Source organism: Lepisosteus platostomus, chromosome 28 (assembly GCF_059453375.1).
Source record: "Lepisosteus platostomus isolate fLepPlt1 chromosome 28, fLepPlt1.hap1, whole genome shotgun sequence".
Taxonomy (NCBI): Eukaryota; Metazoa; Chordata; class Actinopteri; order Semionotiformes; family Lepisosteidae; genus Lepisosteus; species Lepisosteus platostomus.
In genome coordinates this window covers 7,417,535-7,437,068 of record NC_142638.1, presented here as the reverse complement: position 1 = coordinate 7,437,068, position 19,534 = coordinate 7,417,535, and the positions used below count along the sequence as shown (strand labels likewise).

The 19,534-nt window shown below is 44.7% G+C and overlaps 1 protein-coding gene across 1 annotated transcript; it reads left to right on the top strand.

Annotated features, from left to right (window-relative positions):
* The first annotated feature begins 432 nt into the window (after positions 1–432).
* LOC148638732 (inactive all-trans-retinol 13,14-reductase) lies at positions 433–10,843 on the top strand. Its single transcript, XM_088622784.1, has 11 exons — positions 433–700; positions 2,925–3,107; positions 3,931–4,172; positions 4,772–4,967; positions 5,156–5,353; positions 5,782–5,901; positions 6,140–6,278; positions 6,848–6,957; positions 7,679–7,845; positions 8,801–8,960; positions 9,868–10,843. The coding sequence occupies exons 1-11, from the start codon at positions 541–543 to the stop codon at positions 10,011–10,013; spliced, it is 1,821 nt and encodes a 606-aa protein (XP_088478910.1). The 5' UTR covers positions 433–540; the 3' UTR covers positions 10,014–10,843.
* The last annotated feature ends 8,691 nt before the right edge of the window (positions 10,844–19,534 follow it).

The following is a 19,534-nucleotide window of genomic DNA, read 5'->3' as shown; positions in this document are numbered from 1 at the left end:
TTGAGCGTGGAGTGGGAGTGGAAAAGCATGAGTGGAGCACAGAGCTTGGTGAGACGAAGTTTTTGTTTGGTCATGAAACCGAACTTGTCACCTTCTCAAACCAAAGAAGACCTTTCCTACATTAAGTCGGGTCAAAAGCTTCTGTGCAAAAACATGTGCAATCATCTAGAAATAGATAGAAATAATAGTTAGCTGAGGGAGGGCAGTGGGATTTGAGACTGCTGTACCTCATGTCCCTTGAGCTGGTTAGGATACAGGCTGAAGATTAGCTAAAGGCTAAAGGTCCAAACAACTTTCCACCAGCACAAAACAAATAAGAAAAAGATTGAACCCATTGGAGGGGGGATCAATGGTGTCTTATCTGTTGTTATTGCTCTAGGCACATAGATTTCAATAAGTACAGTATGTAAGACACTCCCCCCTCTGTCTCTTTGGCTCTGCACTTCATAAAAGGGCCAAGCATTTCTTCCACCTGCCTTGCTATCCCTCCCTGTGCCTCTGACTCCACAGACCGCCGTGGGGATAGGTTGCTGTCTGAAGATGTGGCTCCTGCTGTTTGCTGCCGGGTTCCTGATCCTCGGATTCACCCTTTATTCCCGCCTGTTCGCCAACAGCGCCAGCCCGTTCTCCCGGGACGCTGTGAGGCCGCCGGCCCCGCTGGTGACCGACCAGAAGCAGAGAGACAAGGTCCTCAAGCAAGGTGAGTTAACAGCCCGTTCAGTTAGTCAATGAGGAACTAGGTACTGTGTTTAGATGCAGTCCATGGCTTGCACAGACAGTTCAAGACTGTGCAAACAAGACTGAATAATGGCAGATTGTGTCTTTCTCATGAATCAGAGTATTTTCTCAGTAAAAAAAATGATCTACATTTTGTTATGTGACTCTTAATTTGCAGCGTAAGCTTTGATAACATGCATCAGTCAATATCGCACCTGCGCGTGTATAATTTGCATGTGCAATAGTTATTCTCAGAAACATTATGCAAACGTTTAGTTTAGCGGAGGAGGTGAGCACCTCTTCCTAATAGGAACAGTAATTCTCTTTTCATGCAGATCTCTGGGCCTGGATAGCTTATTTGTCCCCTATAATGCAACACTTCTTTAGTCACAATGTCAGGACTGTGGGAAGCCAGGGACATTTGATTTAGTAAGTCTGATATGCTGTTCTAGTTTGGAAGTTTGTAGTTTAACCACCAGCTTTAATGCACCACTGTGATTGCAGGACTAGCCTTCTAATGTGTCTTGTGTGTATCCTAGGTTAAAATAATTCAGTACCAGACTCTACCAGTCTTCATGTTACCTGCCACCAACCTGCAAACAAAAAGACTGGACAGCAGGGAAACAATATCCCTAAAGGCGTGGGTGCCTTAAGTCTAGGAAACACACAATCATGGAATTGAAGCGTCATTCAGAGGGGGTGAGAGAAAAGGAGGAGAGAGAACCAGAATGGTATCCAGTAACGCAGACACAGACAGAAGGAGAAGATGGTTTTAGTTGTCTTCTTATGGAAATAGATGTGGCGGGACCTTGATTTTATTTTAAATGCTTTTATTTGCCACTATACCGTATGTGGCTGTTCAGATGTTCCTCTGCAACACTGGGAATGAGAACATGTTCAAGGAGTCAGGAAAGAGCTTTACAGTACCAATAACTCACCAATAAATTCTTCTGCCTGTAGAATGCCCTTCAGTTTATCAAGGTCCTTGGCTATCTTAATTAGATTATGCACAAAACTGATATGATAGCCATAAACAAATTGAACAGTCTTTACGGCTGTGTGTAATTAAAGGATTCAGCAGCAGTAACGGAGGCCCAAGGTTTTCCACTTCAGTGTAATCTGATTCCTGTGATAAACCAGCTTTAATAAAATGATTATCTATGTTCGCCAAAATTAATTGTCTGTAAAATTAATATTCTCTTCTTCCTCAGAATATACCTGTAGTCCTACTCAAAGAATAATTTTATGGAGTCAATTCAGGCAACTCACAACTTCAGTCTAAGTTAATATTAAGTCAATATTAACCACCTTTACTGCAGTCTGTGCCTATTCCGTCCAGCTCAGAATATATCATTTTTTAAGATAGCAAATACAAGACAGCACCCGGCCTCCACTGCCATCCCAACCAGCCCAGACTTTTCTCAAAGTTAATCTCAATTTGATTTAGGAAAAACAGGAGGAGAATTGTGTACATTGACTGACTCCTCCCCAATGTGGGCCATTCACATACCTGTGAGACGCCAGGCACATTTGATTCAGTAAGTTTAATAATGTGCTGTTCTGATTTAAAAGATTGTGGTTTAGCCTGCACCTATATCACTCCGCAACTCACAACTGGCAGCTCCACTGGAGCTCAGCAGGTGTGAGCCTGGCCAGTACCTGGATGGGAGACCTCCTGGGAAAAACTAAGGTTGCTGCTAGAAGAGCTGTTAGTGGGGCCAGCAGGGGGCGCTCACCCTGCGGTTTGTGTGGGTCCTAATGCCCCAGTACAGTGATGGGGACACTAGACTGTAAAGAGGTGCAGTCCTTCAGATGAGACGGAAAACCGAGGTCCTGACTCTCTGCGATCATTAAAAATCCCAGGGTGTTTCTCAAAAAGAGTAGGGGTGTTACCCTGGTGTCCTGGCCAAATTTCCCCCCTGGCCTTTACCAATCATGGCCTCCTAATAATCCCCCTCTCTGAACTGGCTTCATCACTCTGCTCTCCTCCCCACTGAGAGCTGGTGTGTGGGGAGAGTACTGGTGCACTATGGATGTCATCGCATCATCCAGTGGGGCCACTGGTGGTGGTGGAGGGGAGTCCTCATTACCTGTAGAGCGCTTTGAGTGGAGTGTCCAGGAAAGCACTACATAAGCGCAAGGAATTGATTTAAAAACGAACAAGTTCGGAGAATGAAGACCGATCACTGCTGTCGGTGTGATTCCAGGGTTCAGCGCTGATCGGGTGCCGGCGGAGCTCGACGCCGTAGTGATCGGCAGCGGTATCGGAGGGCTGACGGCGGCGGCTGTCCTGGCGAAGGTGGGCAAACGGGTTCTGGTCCTGGAGCAGCACGACCAGGCTGGGGGCTGCTGCCACACCTACATGGAGAAGGGCTTCGAGTTTGATGTCGGTAAGCTTGGAAACCGGATTTCCAAGAGGTTTTTAAATTCTAAACCCAGTGACAACTGTTGACTTAGTACTACAGTATTTGCTATTTGAACATGCTGAGTTTACTGGTTTTTCTTTTTTAAATCATATTGGCAGATGTGACAAAGGAAGGTCACATTGTAATACACAGAAGAGATGAACATAACTTCTCATGGGGTCCTGTGTGGCTGAATCAGTAAAGGTGCTCATGGAAAGCACAGACTAAGTTTTGCAGTCCGGACATCTCCAGTTCCAATCTGTTGTTCCATTAACCAGGAACCAGGTTTCCTGATTCTGTAGCACTGGGGCTGTCTGGCTTCAAATGTCCTTTGTTTGCTGTGCAGCAGCTACCCCAGTGCTCTCGGGATGCTGTTGAACATGTCTAGGGTGAGAGCTAATTTAACTCTTCCCATCAATGCTAGGGTTAGGCTCTGGGGTATCTGGAGTGTGTGAGAGCACGTTTCTGGACATGTGCACTCGTGCACAATCCTCGCGCTCACCCCCGTGCTCTTCTGAAGATCATGGAGGTGAACTGGTTTGATTGACAGCTGACAATTCCCAATTATGAGCATATACAAATTTTTGTATTTGTAATAAAGAAAATTCTGTATGTTTTAGATCTTGGGGATATTCGGCTCAATGGAGAGATTTTTTTTAGGAGGACCAATGGCTGGATGATTGGCAGTTGGGAAGCCAGACCTCTCACTCTGTGTGTCCCTGCAGGGCTCCACTACCTGGGGCAGCTTCACGAGAACAGCCTGTTGAGAAAGGGACTGGCTGACCTCTCTCTCTGTGTGTCCCTGCAGGGCTCCACTACCTGGGGCAGCTTCACGAGAACAGCCTGCTGCGCGTCGCCGTGGACCAGATCACCGAGGGGCAGCTGCAGTTCGCCCAGCTGGAGCAGCACTTCGACACCGTCATCATCGGGGAGAAGGAGGCTCGCCGGCACTACCACATTCACAGCGGCAAGACAGAGATGGCAGAGTCTCTCCGAAGACAGTTTCCCCACGACACGGAGGCCGTGGACGAGTTCATGAGGCTCATGAAGGTACAAGAGCCCCAAGACCAGCAAAACATTATAGGATAACAGAGAGGTCTCTGTGAGTATGGTGGAGTGAATGGAACATGGGTGCTACTAGTCAGAGGCTTAGTTTGGGAATTCACATGGTTTCATGAGCATTTCATGAATAGTTGATGTAGTAGAGAGTGCTAGCCATTTTCTGTAAAAGTGAGGTCACTCACACCCAGCAGGATGGAGACGGTAACTGTAGAGATGGAGAGATATAGTAGGCAAATTGTAAGCAACTTTTAGGGCTGTTAACATATAGTGTGCCAGGGAGCAAACTGTAGCTCTGAAAGATTTGAGCTACAGATCCCTAATCTATCAATAATATATAATTAATGTTGGCATAAATAGGTCTCCCAGAAAATATGGTTTCATTTCCTTATGCCATGCCTATGAGTTCTGCCTTCTACTTCCATCTATCCAGTTTGCAATTGGACAGGTCAGATGCCAAAGCAGGAATACATTAAGAAAATGACTTATGAGGGATGATGTGGCACCTTCGTTAAGAAATGACACAACAAGACCAAACTTGGCTGTTATAGAGAACACTGTTGACTTGACCTCTGTCACCTCCGCTCCAGATAGCGGCTAGGAAGACTCACTACCTGGCCTCTCTGAAGCTGGTGCCACTATGGCTGGCTCTCTTCCTGATCAAGACTCGCCTCGTCCACTGCTTCTCTTCCATCTTCCGAATGTCAGCCACCAGCCACACAGAGGTCCTCAACACGCTGACCAGCAACAAAGACCTCCACGTCATCTTCTCCTACTTCTTCTATGGTGAGCAGTGCTGTTGGCATGGCCTCAGATCTCATACTAACCTCTAATTGGTGTTGAATGTTTAGTGTGAGAATGGAGAGCTAGGCACAAAGCTAGGTGAGATTTCAATCTTCCGAGTTTTCAGCTTGCTCGGTGTGCCTGTCTTGAGTTTGCGCTGTTACGACAGTCCACTTGAATTTCTGCTCCAGGTGTGCCTCCTAAAGATTCCAGCTGTGCCATTAACACCCTGCTGCTCCAGCATTACAAGAGAGGCGCTTACTACCCCAGAGGAGGGGCCAGTGAGATCCCCTTCCACGTCATCCCAGTCATCCAGAAGGCAGGGGGCGCTGTGCTGGTCAGAGCCCCTGTCCAGCGCATACTTGTGAACCAGGAGGGCGCGGCATATGGTGAGTTTCATGAATACTCAGTGCTGCTACCAGGTTAAGAATGCCGCACTGGTCTGGTCTTTCTGTTTCAGGTCTTTGATTTCTGTCAGCGCTGTTTCGACTAATCCTAGTGACAGATTTAGCCTCAGTATTTCACTTGATGGTGTGATGGTTTCCCCTGTTTTCTGATGTTTTACTAATCAGTGAAGCTGTATGGATAACAAGTTCCCCTCCCACCCAACACAATCCCGGTCATGTGACAACGTGACCTTCCAACTTTGCACTGGAATTCTTAAGCACACAATTGTACCACCTGCAAAATGAAAAGGCTGTTGGAGAAGAAGTCAAGTCCAGGGCCCTCCTATTGTCCCTTTGAGGATGTTTCTGTTGATAGTCCCCTGGAGCCATACCTCAGGAGGTCCTCTGACCTTGTACCTTCCCTTGGTCAGGAGTGACTGTGAAGAAAGGTCAGGAAGAAGTCAAAGTCCTGGCCCCAGTGGTTATCTCTGACGCTGGGATGTTCAACACCTTCGAGAAGTTCCTGCCCCCTGAGATACAGGCTAAACCCGGTAAGTGTAGCTTTTGGGGATGTCCCTTTCTTGAAGGTTGTAGGCACATTTTCAGGTCATGAACTTTCAAAAGCTTCTATGCTAAACTTAAGATTTCATTAACCCCAACACATTATATGGATTATACTGTTAGCTGTCATTTTGCATTTCTCCCTGCAATTGTTTTTCAGGATTGTGAATCAGAATTCCTGTCTGTCTTCGTAAAACAAAGAGCAAAGATTCTGTTCTCTGTTTACAGAGATTCGCTCTCGACTCAGCATGGTTAGGCACAGCATGGGCTCCTTCTTGGTCTTCGTGGGCCTGGATGGTACCCAGGAGGAGCTGAGCATCGTGTCCACCAATTTCTGGCTTTTTAAAAACAATGACATGGATGGCTCGTAAGTACTATGTGAACTGCGTATCTGTGTACTGGGAAACTAAGATGTTCATTCACATATATTGTATGTAGAAGCAACCCTAGACTTCCTTCTACATCATATCTGTTGGCCAGTGGAATTAAGGCACTGGTGTTATCGCCTCTGCATTAAATCAAGTGAGCAGAAACAAACTTCGAGTTGTCCAATCACTTGCTGCCAATTGATCTTAAAGAACCAAGTCCTTCCTTAGATGCAGCCTGAGTTTTCATCAACACTATGCCAGCACATGAAGGCAATTCTAACAGTATTTATACACATACTTTGCACACATACATATTTTTCACAGAGGATGGAAAGACCTTGGTGTACCTGTAATTACATTTCACAGACTTTAGATGTCGCTGATGGCTTAGTTTTCAATCGAGAAACAGAAACAACTCACTAGCAGTAGCAGGGACAATATACATAACAAAATGAATACAATTTCCCAGTATGAAACTAATTCTGTCCTACAACCCTGCAGTCTTGTGCTGTTGTGTCACTTATAACTGGTTTTGATTGTCAAGCTGTTGTTGTGCTTGTATCTCCAGGATGGACTACTTTGCCTCTCTGAGCAGGGAGGAGGTGGCTGACAACATCCCCATGATGTTCATCACTTTTCCCTCGGCTAAAGACCCGACGGCCAAGATCAGACACCCAGGTACCACCAGGCAGTACAGTTCTTAATAAAGAGATTATTGCCGGTACTTCAGATCCTGGTTCTGCCACAGAACACCAACCAAACTGCTGAAACCTAAATAGACGATTTTCCTAATTAGATTTTTATATACACTAGATAGTCATAAGCCCCCCAGTGAAAGAGAGACTCCCATCACCTTTGGTGGCCAGAACAATCCTATTCACCACTTGCAGAACAGGATAAAAAATGCATTTCAAATCCACAAAGCCTGGTTCCCTCGGCCTCAACTGAAGGTTGCAGACATTTCGGAAACATGGCTGGATATGTACTCCATCCTGATCTTCAGAGCGGTGGAGCAGGTGGTGTGGTCCTCCCTCTCGGAGGGTGAGGCTGGTCCCAGGACTAAATCTCCAACTTTTCTGTTGCTGCTCCTCTGTTATGCATTGCCCTTTTTCAGACTCTCCAAGAGACAAGTTCTCTTCAAATCCAAACTCAGAACTCATCTTTTCAACTGGCCCTGTGTGTGATTGCCCTACATTCTCACTGTCTGAACCTGTATGCCCTTCTTTAATTTTCTGTGCCTTTTGTCTTTTTCTTTCATCCCTATGTCCAGCGGCCTCGGATTTGGAGTGGCACTGTGTAAATCGAAAGATATGACGTTGCTGTGTGCAGTTTCCAGCTGTTTAATATCTGTGCAGTGTTGAGCCTCACTGTAGCAGTCACCTGTGCACTCTGACCACAGGGAAGTCCTGCATGACCCTGCTGACCATGGCGAAGTACGAGTGGTTCGAGGAGTGGAAGGACACCACTGTGAAGAAGAGGGGACCAGACTACGAGAGCCTCAAGATGGGCATCGCCAATGCTCTCCTGGGCTGGGCCCTCGAAATTTTCCCTCAGCTCAGGGACAAGGTATGCTGGGAAGGGGGGCCGACAGGTACTGGACTGGTGCCCCTACTTGTCTGTAGTAGCAGGACAGGTGTGTGTACAGGGCACTGGGAGGGCACAGGCACTGAATGAAAAGGCATCAGAGAAAACAGGGAGGCAATAGCTGCTCGGATAAGGATCGTCTGGAGTGCCAGAGCAATGATGGGCAATCTAGATCCTAGGGGTTCAGTGTGTCTGCAGGTTTACATTCCCAGCTAAGTTCCCAACAGCCTAAATGAGCTTGGGGTTCATGGGACTAGTTCAACACCTTCTTCTAGCTCTTCAGGTGCTGGTGTTTGGCAGAGACCTAAAAAACCAAATACATGCAGACAACAGCCCTCCAGGAGCAGATCAGGACACTGTGCAGCAGGGCAGGATTCTGGTGCTCATGGGCCCTCGGCACTTTCACTCCAAAATGTGCAAAAAGAGGGGTCAACGCCAATTGAATAACACCGATTGACATGATGCACTTCCAACTCTTCTAATGCTTAAACCACGTGATTGATGGAGCAAGCCGAGTGACCCTCACTTCCATACTTCTAGTTTCTAGAGCAGCTGCTAGAGAGCGCGTGATTATTGATCTCGAGCACCTAGAATTGATCGCAAGAATGTTGTTTCAGCTCGTTTTTCGTTAGTCACTAGTGTGTAGGCCCTAAACATTTCGTAGGCCCTAGGCTCTGTGCCTACAGTGCCTCATGGGAAATCCAGCAGTGCTGTGCAGGACAAACATCTGTGTAGGGAAACCAGACTAGAAGGGACAGCCATCTTTATTATTTAACCGCTTGAGTGTCCAGTAGAAGACTGATGGAGAACTTTGGCTACCACACACAGCTCTTCTTCTCCTGCTGCTCTACCTCTGATAGCACTGGTCTTGAAATAACACGCTCGGCATTGTGGGATGGTGTCTCCCACTCTCAGCCCCCTGCCTGTGCCTGTGCAGGTGGTGTTCATGGAGGCAGCCACCCCCCTCTCCAACATGCACTACCTGGGTTCCCCGCGTGGGGAGATGTACGGCGCCGAGCAGGATCTGGCCAGGTTCACCCCAGAGGTGGTGGCCAGAATCCGGTCAGAGACACCGGTCAGGAATCTCTACATTACTGGTAAGAGTCATCATGGTATTGGCTTGGCGTGTTTTAAAGCAAGTTTAAAGCAATATTTTTTTTAAAAAATTGAGAACAGCGTTCATTTTGCCTCTGGGGTGAGGTAAATCAATCTGCAATCACATTTCTTCATTTCCCAGTTTCTCACCCACTGAGAAGCATTCAGAGTAGAACAGATGAAAAGTTAAGTTTTTACGGCCTGTCAGTGTAAGAGAGCCACAAAATTCTGAACAGACAGGGAACTAAAATTGAATTTAGCATCGATTCATAAAAGAGAGGTCTTATAGTGAAGGGGGGCAAGGAAAATAAGACGCTGGTAGACAGCATGGAGGAAAGCTGCCTTTAAAAATAAATCTGTAAGAGTTACAAGATAGTTAAACGAGACATTATTTTACAAAGTTATTTCCCCCATCATGTTAATTTAAAAAAGTAATCAATTACAGTGATCTATGTAGTGTGTGCATAGTCACGTAGATAAAATAGAAATTACCCATAACGACTTAATTGAAAAAAGCAATCTCTTACCCAAATAACTTGTAACTGTAATTGATTACTTCTGAGAAGTAACTTTCTGTAACATTGCAGGTAGTTACTGTATATGCCAATGCAGTAGCGTGCGATGAAGTTCTCCGCTGGCCAGGCATTGCAATTGTGGTGCGCTGTAGAAATTTAACAAACTCTTAAGAGAAATGAAAGCTGCACTAGAAATGTACAATCACACACTTATGTATGCATGAAAGCACAAGAGCAACATCCACAAACATGTACGTGCTCTACATGTTCATGTTCACCTGCAGTACAACATACCAAGATCCTGCAGAAAAATCCCTGTTTTACCAATCGATGGAATGTCATGTTTTGCAGTGGTAGTCTTCGGGCTCTTAAATTCTGTCTGTGCATTTTTCAGGCCAGGATGTGTTCTGTAATGGGATTGCAGGGGCACTGCACGGGGGTCTGCTGTGCGCCTCTACGGTCCTCAATCAAATTATCTACATCGACCTCCTGGTTCTCAAGAAAAGGCTCAAGTGGGAGAAAGCCCGAAAACGATCCTGACTGCAGTGCGCCCTCTGCTGGACAAAGAGAGCACTACGCCCGTGCGGAGAACAGCCATGAATAATTGAAACCGAGGGACGAGAAGTGTCTGAATTTAGAACATTTATCACCCCTATAAGTTCACAACTGATTTTCCTCCTTTTGGTTGAGAGGGATGCTGTGTTCACTCCAGGAAAAAAAATTGGACAAACTGGGAGATGGCGAAAAATACTTTTTGAAAAGCGCTCCATTTCCTCGGGGCAGGGAAAGATCGGTCACCACACGTTCTCAGAGACAAAGCCGAAACCAAGCACCCGACCCGAAAGGCACAAAATAATTGTTTATTAATAATTGATCTGCTCTGACATGAACAGCAATGCAGAGCATGGGTTGAAGCAACTGTCACTGAATTTAAGATACATACACAATTAAGGTATAAAAATACACTACAGCAGGACATTATTAAAGCTATACATGCAGTATATGCTGAGAGTTTACGCGTTTCCAAGGAAATGTAAACTTCCATAAAAATGATCAGTTATATACAGAAAGTCTTTTTGTCTTCTGTGTTGATACTTCTAAGTAATCTTTTGTTTTCTTATTTTGCTCTTTGTATAATAATATATACATGTAGTCATTTTTAAGTAAGTAGCATCAACAGACCTTTTTAGCCCAATGAACAAGTGATCACTCAATCCCTGCTTCTCTCTTTTGTTTTCTGTTAATTAGTTTTCTTTGACTTGTTCCTGGAAGAACTGTGCATTAGGTACTAACAATGCAACAGCCAGCGAACCAGTATCATTGATATGCTGATATAAGAAGTAATTCAATTAAACAGTCTGTTCATGAAAGCTCGGTAATGAAGCACTTTATGTCCAGGTTGGCTAAAGCAGCAATATCTGCTACTTCATGCCTGCTTAAAAGATATTAGGAACCTGCCAATAAGAAAATGCAGCACTGGTCTGGGTAATAATGTTCAGATAGGAGGAAGCAAGCTGCCATCAGTACTGGGTTTGAGGTTTGTACCTGAAAGATGGATGCAAGTTGTGATTTAACCCCAGCCGTGATTACTTTGCATGTGTTGCGAGTATGAAATTAGGTAAAGACCAGTTGTACACAGTTGTGTATTATATAAAAAGGACAGATGAACAATTGGAGGTGGGCATTGGGTGCAGTGGAGTCTGTTTTACTGGTACGCATGGGTTAAAGGTGTCCTTTTTAACTCGGGCCCACTGTGGGTCCGCAGGGTGTGGCTGAGTGTTCATTCTTCAGGACAGATGCACACTTCCCCACAAGGGGGCTGGGCAGATCTGAGAAGGTGCATCTCTGAACAGGTGAAATCAGGTCAAGATCAGCCTGGACAGCCAGGAAAATTAACACACGTTTTGGATTCCATTAAAAATGCTCTGAGGAATGAAAGAAGACGTCTTTCAAAGGCTATCTTTTAAGTCTCTGCCTATGGCTATTTGTATAAGAGAATACCCGGTGATCTCTTTCACACTCAGGAAAGCATTCTCTTGTCAAAAACATCGGTCTTTTGCCACTTGAGAACGACTATCGTTAGAGCTGTGGTATCTGGGATGATTTATAACTAACCCTCCCTTCAGAGAGAAAACTCTTCAGACAGGGCTAATTCAAAATAGTTCGCTTCCTTCTCCGATTACTACTGGAGTGATAATGACGCAACTAATTGTTTCCCAGATGTTTAGTTTGGAATGTATTCACAAGATTCTTATTTCGGATTTGGAACCGTTTTGATGGAAAGTTATTTGTGTTCATTTCGTTTAATGGAGCATGTGTACTTTTCTTTTCTTTTTTCACTGGGTTTGGGGCGATACTTTCTGTCTCCGGTGCCTTTTGGGTCTGATTTAAGTCCAGATTCTGAGCAGGCCTTTGGAGAGCTCAGTGATGTGATTATCCCATCGTTTCACCCTCGCACGGCCTCGGGCAGTTGTGAACTTTGGGAAATCAGAGCCTCCTGCTCTATGGTTTGTTGTGTTTTTCTGCAATTGTATAAAATCCAGCTTTATTTCTGCAGCACGGAAGAGAGCTGGCCTGTTCTTCGGGCTGCTGTGGTTCTGGGTGATCAGTATTAAAGGGAAAGAGAGGTTGGAACTCCGAGCCTCAGGCTCACTGGAAGACAGGGCGCGTGGGGTGGGGCCTGGACTGTGGAGTTTCTATTCACAAGGCAGATGCTGGAGTTTTGGCTAGTATCAACATGTTCGCTCAGCTTCAGAGGCCTGCTAAAGGGATCCTGCAGAGCCCTTCAGCAAAATAACTCTAGACACAATCCCTGAAGCATCTTTCCATGGCAAATATCAGTGTCGGTATATGCAAGACAAATGAATCATTTTGCACACTGCTCACGGGTGTGAAGAACGTTCCTGTGCTTTTTTTAATCGAATGAAAATCTGTTGTCCCCCTCGAATACGACAACCAGCTTCGGTAATTAGGTCAGTGGTTGATTCTAGTTCAGTGCATTGACCAGCTGAGAGGTAGGGAGAGGAAAACAAGGAGTGGATTTTTAACAGCACTGGATTCAGTCAAAGATGATAGACTGAGAGCCAGATAGAATAGACTGATTGTATCTGAAGATTTTGCATAGCGTCTAATAAATGTTTCCCCACCTTTCAGCTTAAGATGTTCACTGTTGGGGCTTTGTGGTACAAGCAGAGTAGCACAGGTTGTGGCACAGTACACTGCAATTAAGGTCAAAGATAAGACGCCCGCAGACGTGGTGTGTTTAAAATGAGCAACCAACATGAGGGGGAAAAAGCATGGTATGGTGTCATCCTAGTCAAACCACAGAGCTCAATGCAAAATTTGTTATGTGGATATTCTGTGGTGAACTTTCTGAACGGACGCTGACCTTGTGGAATTGTGACTCGATTTCGAATACATGGCCTTTGGCATTCTGCTCTACAATGGACCCCTGTGATGTTTGGAACAAAGCGCAGTTTCTTCTGGAAGTTGTGAAGGACGCGGCTGAAGTCTGCTGCCCTAGCAGAATCGGGGTGTCCGTGTTCCCGTTACCTGCTGGATGGGGCAGCAGGGAGACTACCTAGCTGGTCTGTGGCCAGGAAGGCACTGGCCGCATAGCTCCCTTACCATTTCATCAGCATCCCTGCTTCCTGGAGAATGACAAAGAAACCACTCCACAAGGAGAAAAGGGAAAAGCGGCACTGAATGTTTGGAACACAAACGTGTGATCCCTGCGCGTTCTTCCGAGCGTTCCGGTCCTCATCTCCTCGTATTTACCTATTTATGCAAACTGCCCGAGTCTGGCTGTAGTGTGGTGACCTTGGCGTCAGGGGGTTAAGAGTGAAATATTGGAATCAAAGGTTTGGTGGGAAACCTCAAGCTTCCCCGCTTAAGTGGACGTTTCCTTCCATAAACGAACACAGCGGTCCCTCAGAGTGCGCCCTTTCAGTCAGGGGGGCCGTGGAGATGAATGCCCCCTCTATGTGGCCCAGCTCTCTCTCGCGCACACTAGCACTGCCACTCTCTCTCGGCACAGCAGAGAAGAGGGAGGGGCCGGGAGGGTGCAAACGGTTTAAAACTATGAGATGGGTCGACTTGAACAAAAAAAAAAAGAAATGATCTGCAGTTGCATTCCCGAGCCTTTCCCGAGCGGAATAATTTAAATGATTTTCCCGACAAGAGTCAGGCCTAGGCATTTCTGCTGAATCCTCATACCGTGAATACACAGTAATCTGCCTTTTTACAGCACCTATGTTTTGGGAGATATTTTATTTTGGGATGCCTGTGGGCTAAAATAAAATCCCACGTAAGTGCAGTAAAGCTCAGGGAGAGCATAATTAAAGCATGAGTAGGTATGTAAAGGTATGGTGAAGTGGGACTATACTGATAAGAGCCTCATAAAACATGAAAGCCGAATTATCACCTTGTAGACTGGGCTTGTTAGACCTCAGCAGCTAAGCGAGTGGCTGTGACTGGGCAGTATTGCCATGACCATGAATCTTAATACTGGTCCTGAAGCACCCTTAAGGTCTCCAACCTTATTCCTGGAGATCTCCACTCCAGTTTTTCCAGATGGGTCCCCCAGAATAATTTGTTTTTTCAAGACAGAGACCATGGAAGTTACTTTAAGCATTTGGTTCGATTAGAGAATTCGGGTTCTTTCAAGGCAGTCTTCAGGTTTTTTGTGTTCCAAATGATCTCTAAATTAAATCATTTAAAAATGATCTTTTTTTTTTAGCTGATTGTAGTTAAATTCTTCCACTCTGATTACAAACTGCTGTTTTCAAGGCCGCCAATAGTCGCTACAGGACTTGGGGCTGCTCAAGACCGAGGCTGGAGTCCTGATGTCTCTTTGTACGGAACACGAACCCTTCTTTCTTTCTTTCTGGGCTACAAACTCCAACAGCACTTCATCTAAAACAAACACCCCGCTGAAAACAAACCGTCCGGACTAAAACTAAGTCTCAGAAATCAGAAAATCAGAAAGAATCGTTTTCAATCTCCGAATCAGAAAAGGCAGATGATCGCCTGTGAAGTGTTTGAATTTTTGGTGTGTTGCCCAGCACGGCTCTGGCAAGCCGAGATGTGAAATATTTCGCAGTCGTCGCTGCCAGATGCAGAAGCCGTCTGTACAGTAGGTGATGCTGGTTGTCCTGATCTCCTCACAGCCACGTTACAGAGGAATACATTGGTGGCCCAGGTGCCAGCCTCCTGAGTCAAGATGACTTCACACCACGCTTTTCGGATTGGATGTGTCATGGCTGCCAAGCGTCGCAGCTTCTCTGACATTTGGTAAATGGTACCTTGGTATATTGTTTGACTTTTTGTACGTGTGGGTTGAGTGTGCGTAGTGTAGCGGGCATTTCGAATCTGCTGAGGACAGGAAACTGCTAGCAACTTGGTTTAAGTCATTTATAGAACTCCAGTGGCAAAATAACGTAGTCAAAAGTCATTCCCCTTCCGAAGTCCCTGAAAATTTGATTTTAATTCACTAAAGAAAGGGGAATAATAATAAATGTGAGATACATGAACTGGGGATAAAACAACTCATTATGAAATCAAATTACTCTGCAGGGGCTGTTCTTGAATTGTCCAACTCTCTTTAAGCAGGACCTCTGTGTCATTTTAACTCATCTCTTAACAACCTGAATCAGCTCAATATTGACTTAAGATGATCAATTAAATAGCTTCTCCCAGCTCCTCAGGTGCTGCTGCTTTGAAGAGGCATGGAAGACCTGTGGTCACACTGCCCCCCCCCCCCAGCACCAGGACTGGACACCCCCTCCCTTACACAGCCCAGGGCCTGAACTGGACAACAGCAGCCACTACAGCAGAGTTACTGACCGCAGGACCATCTCATCCAAAGGACAGATCGCATGGAGGGTCAGTCGCTTGCTCAGGGTGTCACACAGTGAGTGGGCGGGAGAGCTGGAGCTAGGAACATCATGACGATAAGCCTCTCGCCCTGACTTCTAGACCTCATGGGCTCCTCCTGTATTGGTATCCGAAAACAATAGTGAAGCACCTGTAATCACTTAAGGTAATACGCTGTAGCCAGAAGGAATAAAGGAATTTTGTCTTGTGGCAGGAATCAGACTAGAATTGTTAGCTAATCTTAGGCAGTGGCTAGCTACTGTGCTTTAATTGGTTCTGCACATCACAAAAACACACAGGCACGTTTTTAATTAGCGGAATAAGAGAAATTCACTGAATGCCTATTGTACAGTTCCATTATGGGGATTCCTCTTAGAAACCAGTACTTAACAACTAGCTGGAAAGAAGATTTAGACAATGCTATTTTTTTAAATGCCTAGTATGTTGTAAACTAGATACAATATTCTTCCCTTTTTTTCTCATTTCACTTTTTCAGGTGTTACTAGTTCCGTGCAGAGTGTTTTTGCATAGACTTGTGTATTAAATAGAAATAGTCGAATTTTGTCACTCATGGCTGCTGTGTCAGTATTGGCTCAGAATGGGTTCTCTTAATTTCTTCCTGGCCTGCCTGTTGTTTGAATCACCCAGAGCAACTCTCCGCAGGGGTACACATTTGCTGAAGCAATCATATTGCTCCTTGGTCCAAGCATTTTGAAAATCTGATCCTGCTGCACCCGGTGCGTCTGCAAAATCTCAGCTCTAAGGACGGAATCATTTAATCCTGTAATGCAAACAACATGAATGCTTTCATTGGCAGGCGTGATGTGATATTCAGAATTATTAACCTCACAGGTAAAGGAAAAAAAAAACCAGGACCACAGATGAAGCACTCGTGCTAATAGAAAGGCAAATAATGGGCAAGAGACACTAGACTAGCCAGACACAGTGAACTTCTCAGAACTGCCAAGACTGCTCAGGAAAGGAATACAGCAAATGCATCCAACAAGGAAAACCTAATTCCTTCCATGCTTTTACAACAGAGGGGGCGCTAATGATGTAGGAATAACAATTCAAGCTGCATGAAGCGAATTTCATTTGCTATAAATAATATTACTGGAATTTTAGTGATCTGACTGATTATATTGCTAGGCTGGAATGACCACTATTTTTAATTAAAACGTTTTTTGGGGGGGGGTTTATACATTACAATTTGGAGTCAGCTGTTAATCAGCCCAGTTTATATCCATTGTGCAAGTATGTGCTTCCAAAATGTGTCCTTTGCAGAACCACCCACAACATCTCATATTGTGAGTCCCACAGTGTTCAAAGTGGAGCTAGCGTCACTGGAGGAGTGCTGCAGCTCTCATTCAACTACTGCAAGTTCAGAATCACCCTACAAAAGTGGCTGAGGCCAGACCACTCTGAGCCCTGGGCAATTTGACCAGCTGTGTGCTGTTGGAGAGTCCTGGTCACAGCCAGAAAATGACATAGCAACCAAATTTTGCTGCTGATGTCTGGACAGAAGGGTTCAACTTGTGGTGCAAATGAGTGCCTTTTCAGTCAAACGATGACTGCTTTTAAGGCCCAAAATAACTCTGAAATTGGTAGACATAGGAAAAGTGCGATTATGTGGAGGGGCTGGCATAAGATCCTTTACAGTGCTAGAGATGTGTTGTTGTGTTAGAGCAAAAGCATGCACTACAATTTGAAAATGAACATTAAAGGATGAAAGCAGTGGTGCATTTTAATTTGGATTATAAATAACTAGAAAAGAGAAAAGAAAACAGAAAAACGTCAACACTCTTCTGCTACTGAATATCTAGCAGGAGCGTGATATTAGCCCTACCATGTTAACACTTACAAACCAATTCTTCTTTATGAATGGAAATGGTGAATGTGCCCCACAGGCCTGTTAAGCTGGGTGTGAGCAAGCAAGGGCTGGAAACGAGAAATGTAATTATATTGCCCTGCCATTGGCTACAGTACACCACACTATATAATTACTCCGGGGCTAGTGTGTATCGGTTTGCTATATTTAGATGCCAAAAGTATATATAATACATACTTTCCTTTTTTTTCTGCCCGTGCAGAACATAGTATTTGACGCATAAAGGCTTTCTAAATACAGCATCTTTTAATATGAAAAATATACATTGAGAAAGCATGATTACATGGAGGTTTGATATCCTCTGTGGTGACTTAAAGATGTGCTGTGAGAGTAAAAGCATGCAACAGCCCACATGGCTAATCGACACAGAGCAACTACGGTATCTGCAGTTAATACAAGTAGAGCCAAAATTTGCTTTCCTGTGTTTGGACACACACAAAGATAACGTGTCTTTTATTTCCGTTATAAAAGTATTGCTTGGTCTAATAAATTATGCCATGATTTTCATTTCATACGCTAGTCTGTTCTTTGTTTTTCTGTTTTTCTGGGAACCTCACTTGAGCCTCTTGAAGCTCCCATTTTAATTTGGTCACGTTTTCCGAAGTTGTGTGGCCAAGTCTCTGAAAGTAATAAAGATAAACGTGTAGGCTCTAGTCCTTTAAAGCTTCTAAAGCTTGCAGCTCAATCCTATTCCTTTTCTCCTTTAGGATTTCTGTCACTGGAGGCTATGATGTGGAAAAGGATTGTGCATTCCACCAGTTCTGACCATTTCCAGCAGCACTGAAATCCAGGGATTTTTCAGGCCTTAAAAGCAGTGGTTGTCTTTCTTGTGTTGTCAAGTCAGCTACAGTATTTGTTGCCTCAGAAACTCGATCAAATTGACTGGGAATTCCTAATATTTGAGCCTATTAGAGTATTATCTATTCTAATGGATATTATATCAAATAGAATTACTACAAATTTGAGCCACTGATTCTCACTGGGTCATCACTCCATACAGACTTTCCAGTAAACTATTTTGCCTTGTACAGTCCCTGACTGCTTTGTGGGAGACGGTTCACTGTACATGATTGAGCTAATTAGAGGTAATAAATCTGAGCCTCATCTGTTTACACTACTGTCTTTTTTTCAAGCCATGGAGGAAATGTTCAACCGGCTCTATGAAGTAGAATGTTAGCAATGTTAATTAAACAAATGCAATTGCAAAAATGAAAATAAAGAAACAGAAACTTCAAGTGGTAACCTAACAAAATACATACAGTATGGGGGCAGAGCGCATCATTTGTCCATCAAAATCAGGCTCACATCAAGACATTAATGGAATCGTTTCTGACCAGGAGAGACTGGATACCGTCTTCTGGTTCCCTCTCCAGATGTTCTGCTCCCCTGGGTCCTCCTTGGCTGGTTCCACGAATCACAGCTTTACATCTGCCAGAAAGCACATCTGCTTTCAATTTGTGAGCTTTCTGAAGAGAAACCCAGCGAACCCAGAGACAGGCAGGGGAAACGGTGTCTGAGCAGAATGAGACTGAACCTATAGGATCCAAGATACCCTAGAAGTGCAACCTGTAGCAAAATCTAAAAAAACTCTACCACTGAAAACACGAAGGCCAAGCATTTGTATCCTAAATGATCATGTGTCTCGTTTGCCATACAGTATAGAGCACATACCCGGTCCCACAGAATAAATCACAGATCAATAACATGAGGGGTGCTGGATGTTAGCCACAGTTGTCGGCTTATCGATTGAAACCAGACTTTCTTCTTTTTGTGTGTGATATCTTTCAGTAAACGATGAAGGAGACAACAATAGATACATCCAAGCAGCCATTAAATGAAAATATAAAACTTTTCATTTAATTTGTTTACAGGAGAGGACGATCTCCCTCCGCCCTGAAGAGCAGTGCTCACGTGGACACCGAGCAGGAAGCTGGCTGGAGAGCAGACCAGGTAGAGAAGAGAGAGCTTGCTTCTCAAAATGTTTGTACAGACCCTGTGGGATCTAGCCAGGGCACTGGGGTTAACACCTGGTAGTCAGGTTGGCACCTTCTAAAGTAGTGTTTCCAGGTATAAGACTTTGGTGTTGCATTGGAAATTCTAGGGTAATATCCAATAGGGATAGAGCACCACCTACTGGTCTGGCAAGACTATTTCCAACAAGCTCTGATCTTCATCCCTATGTTCTCCAGGGTGTGAAAATACAAAATGCAATGTGGGGAAAAATAATAACTTGCTTGTAATGTTCATGGATCATAAGGTACCCCTTTGACTCTTACTGTTTTATAATTTCTAAATTCGT

Excerpts from the sequence above, each read along its gene's own strand:
- LOC148638732 (XM_088622784.1), top strand. The coding sequence starts at position 541 with ATGTGGCTCCTGCTGTTTGCTGCCGGGTTCCTGATCCTCGGATTCACC. Across the intron at positions 4,968-5,155 it reads CTTCTCCTACTTCTTCTATG|GTGTGCCTCCTAAAGATTCC; the intron begins GTGAGCAGTGCT and ends TTTCTGCTCCAG. Across the intron at positions 7,846-8,800 it reads TCCCTCAGCTCAGGGACAAG|GTGGTGTTCATGGAGGCAGC; the intron begins GTATGCTGGGAA and ends GTGCCTGTGCAG.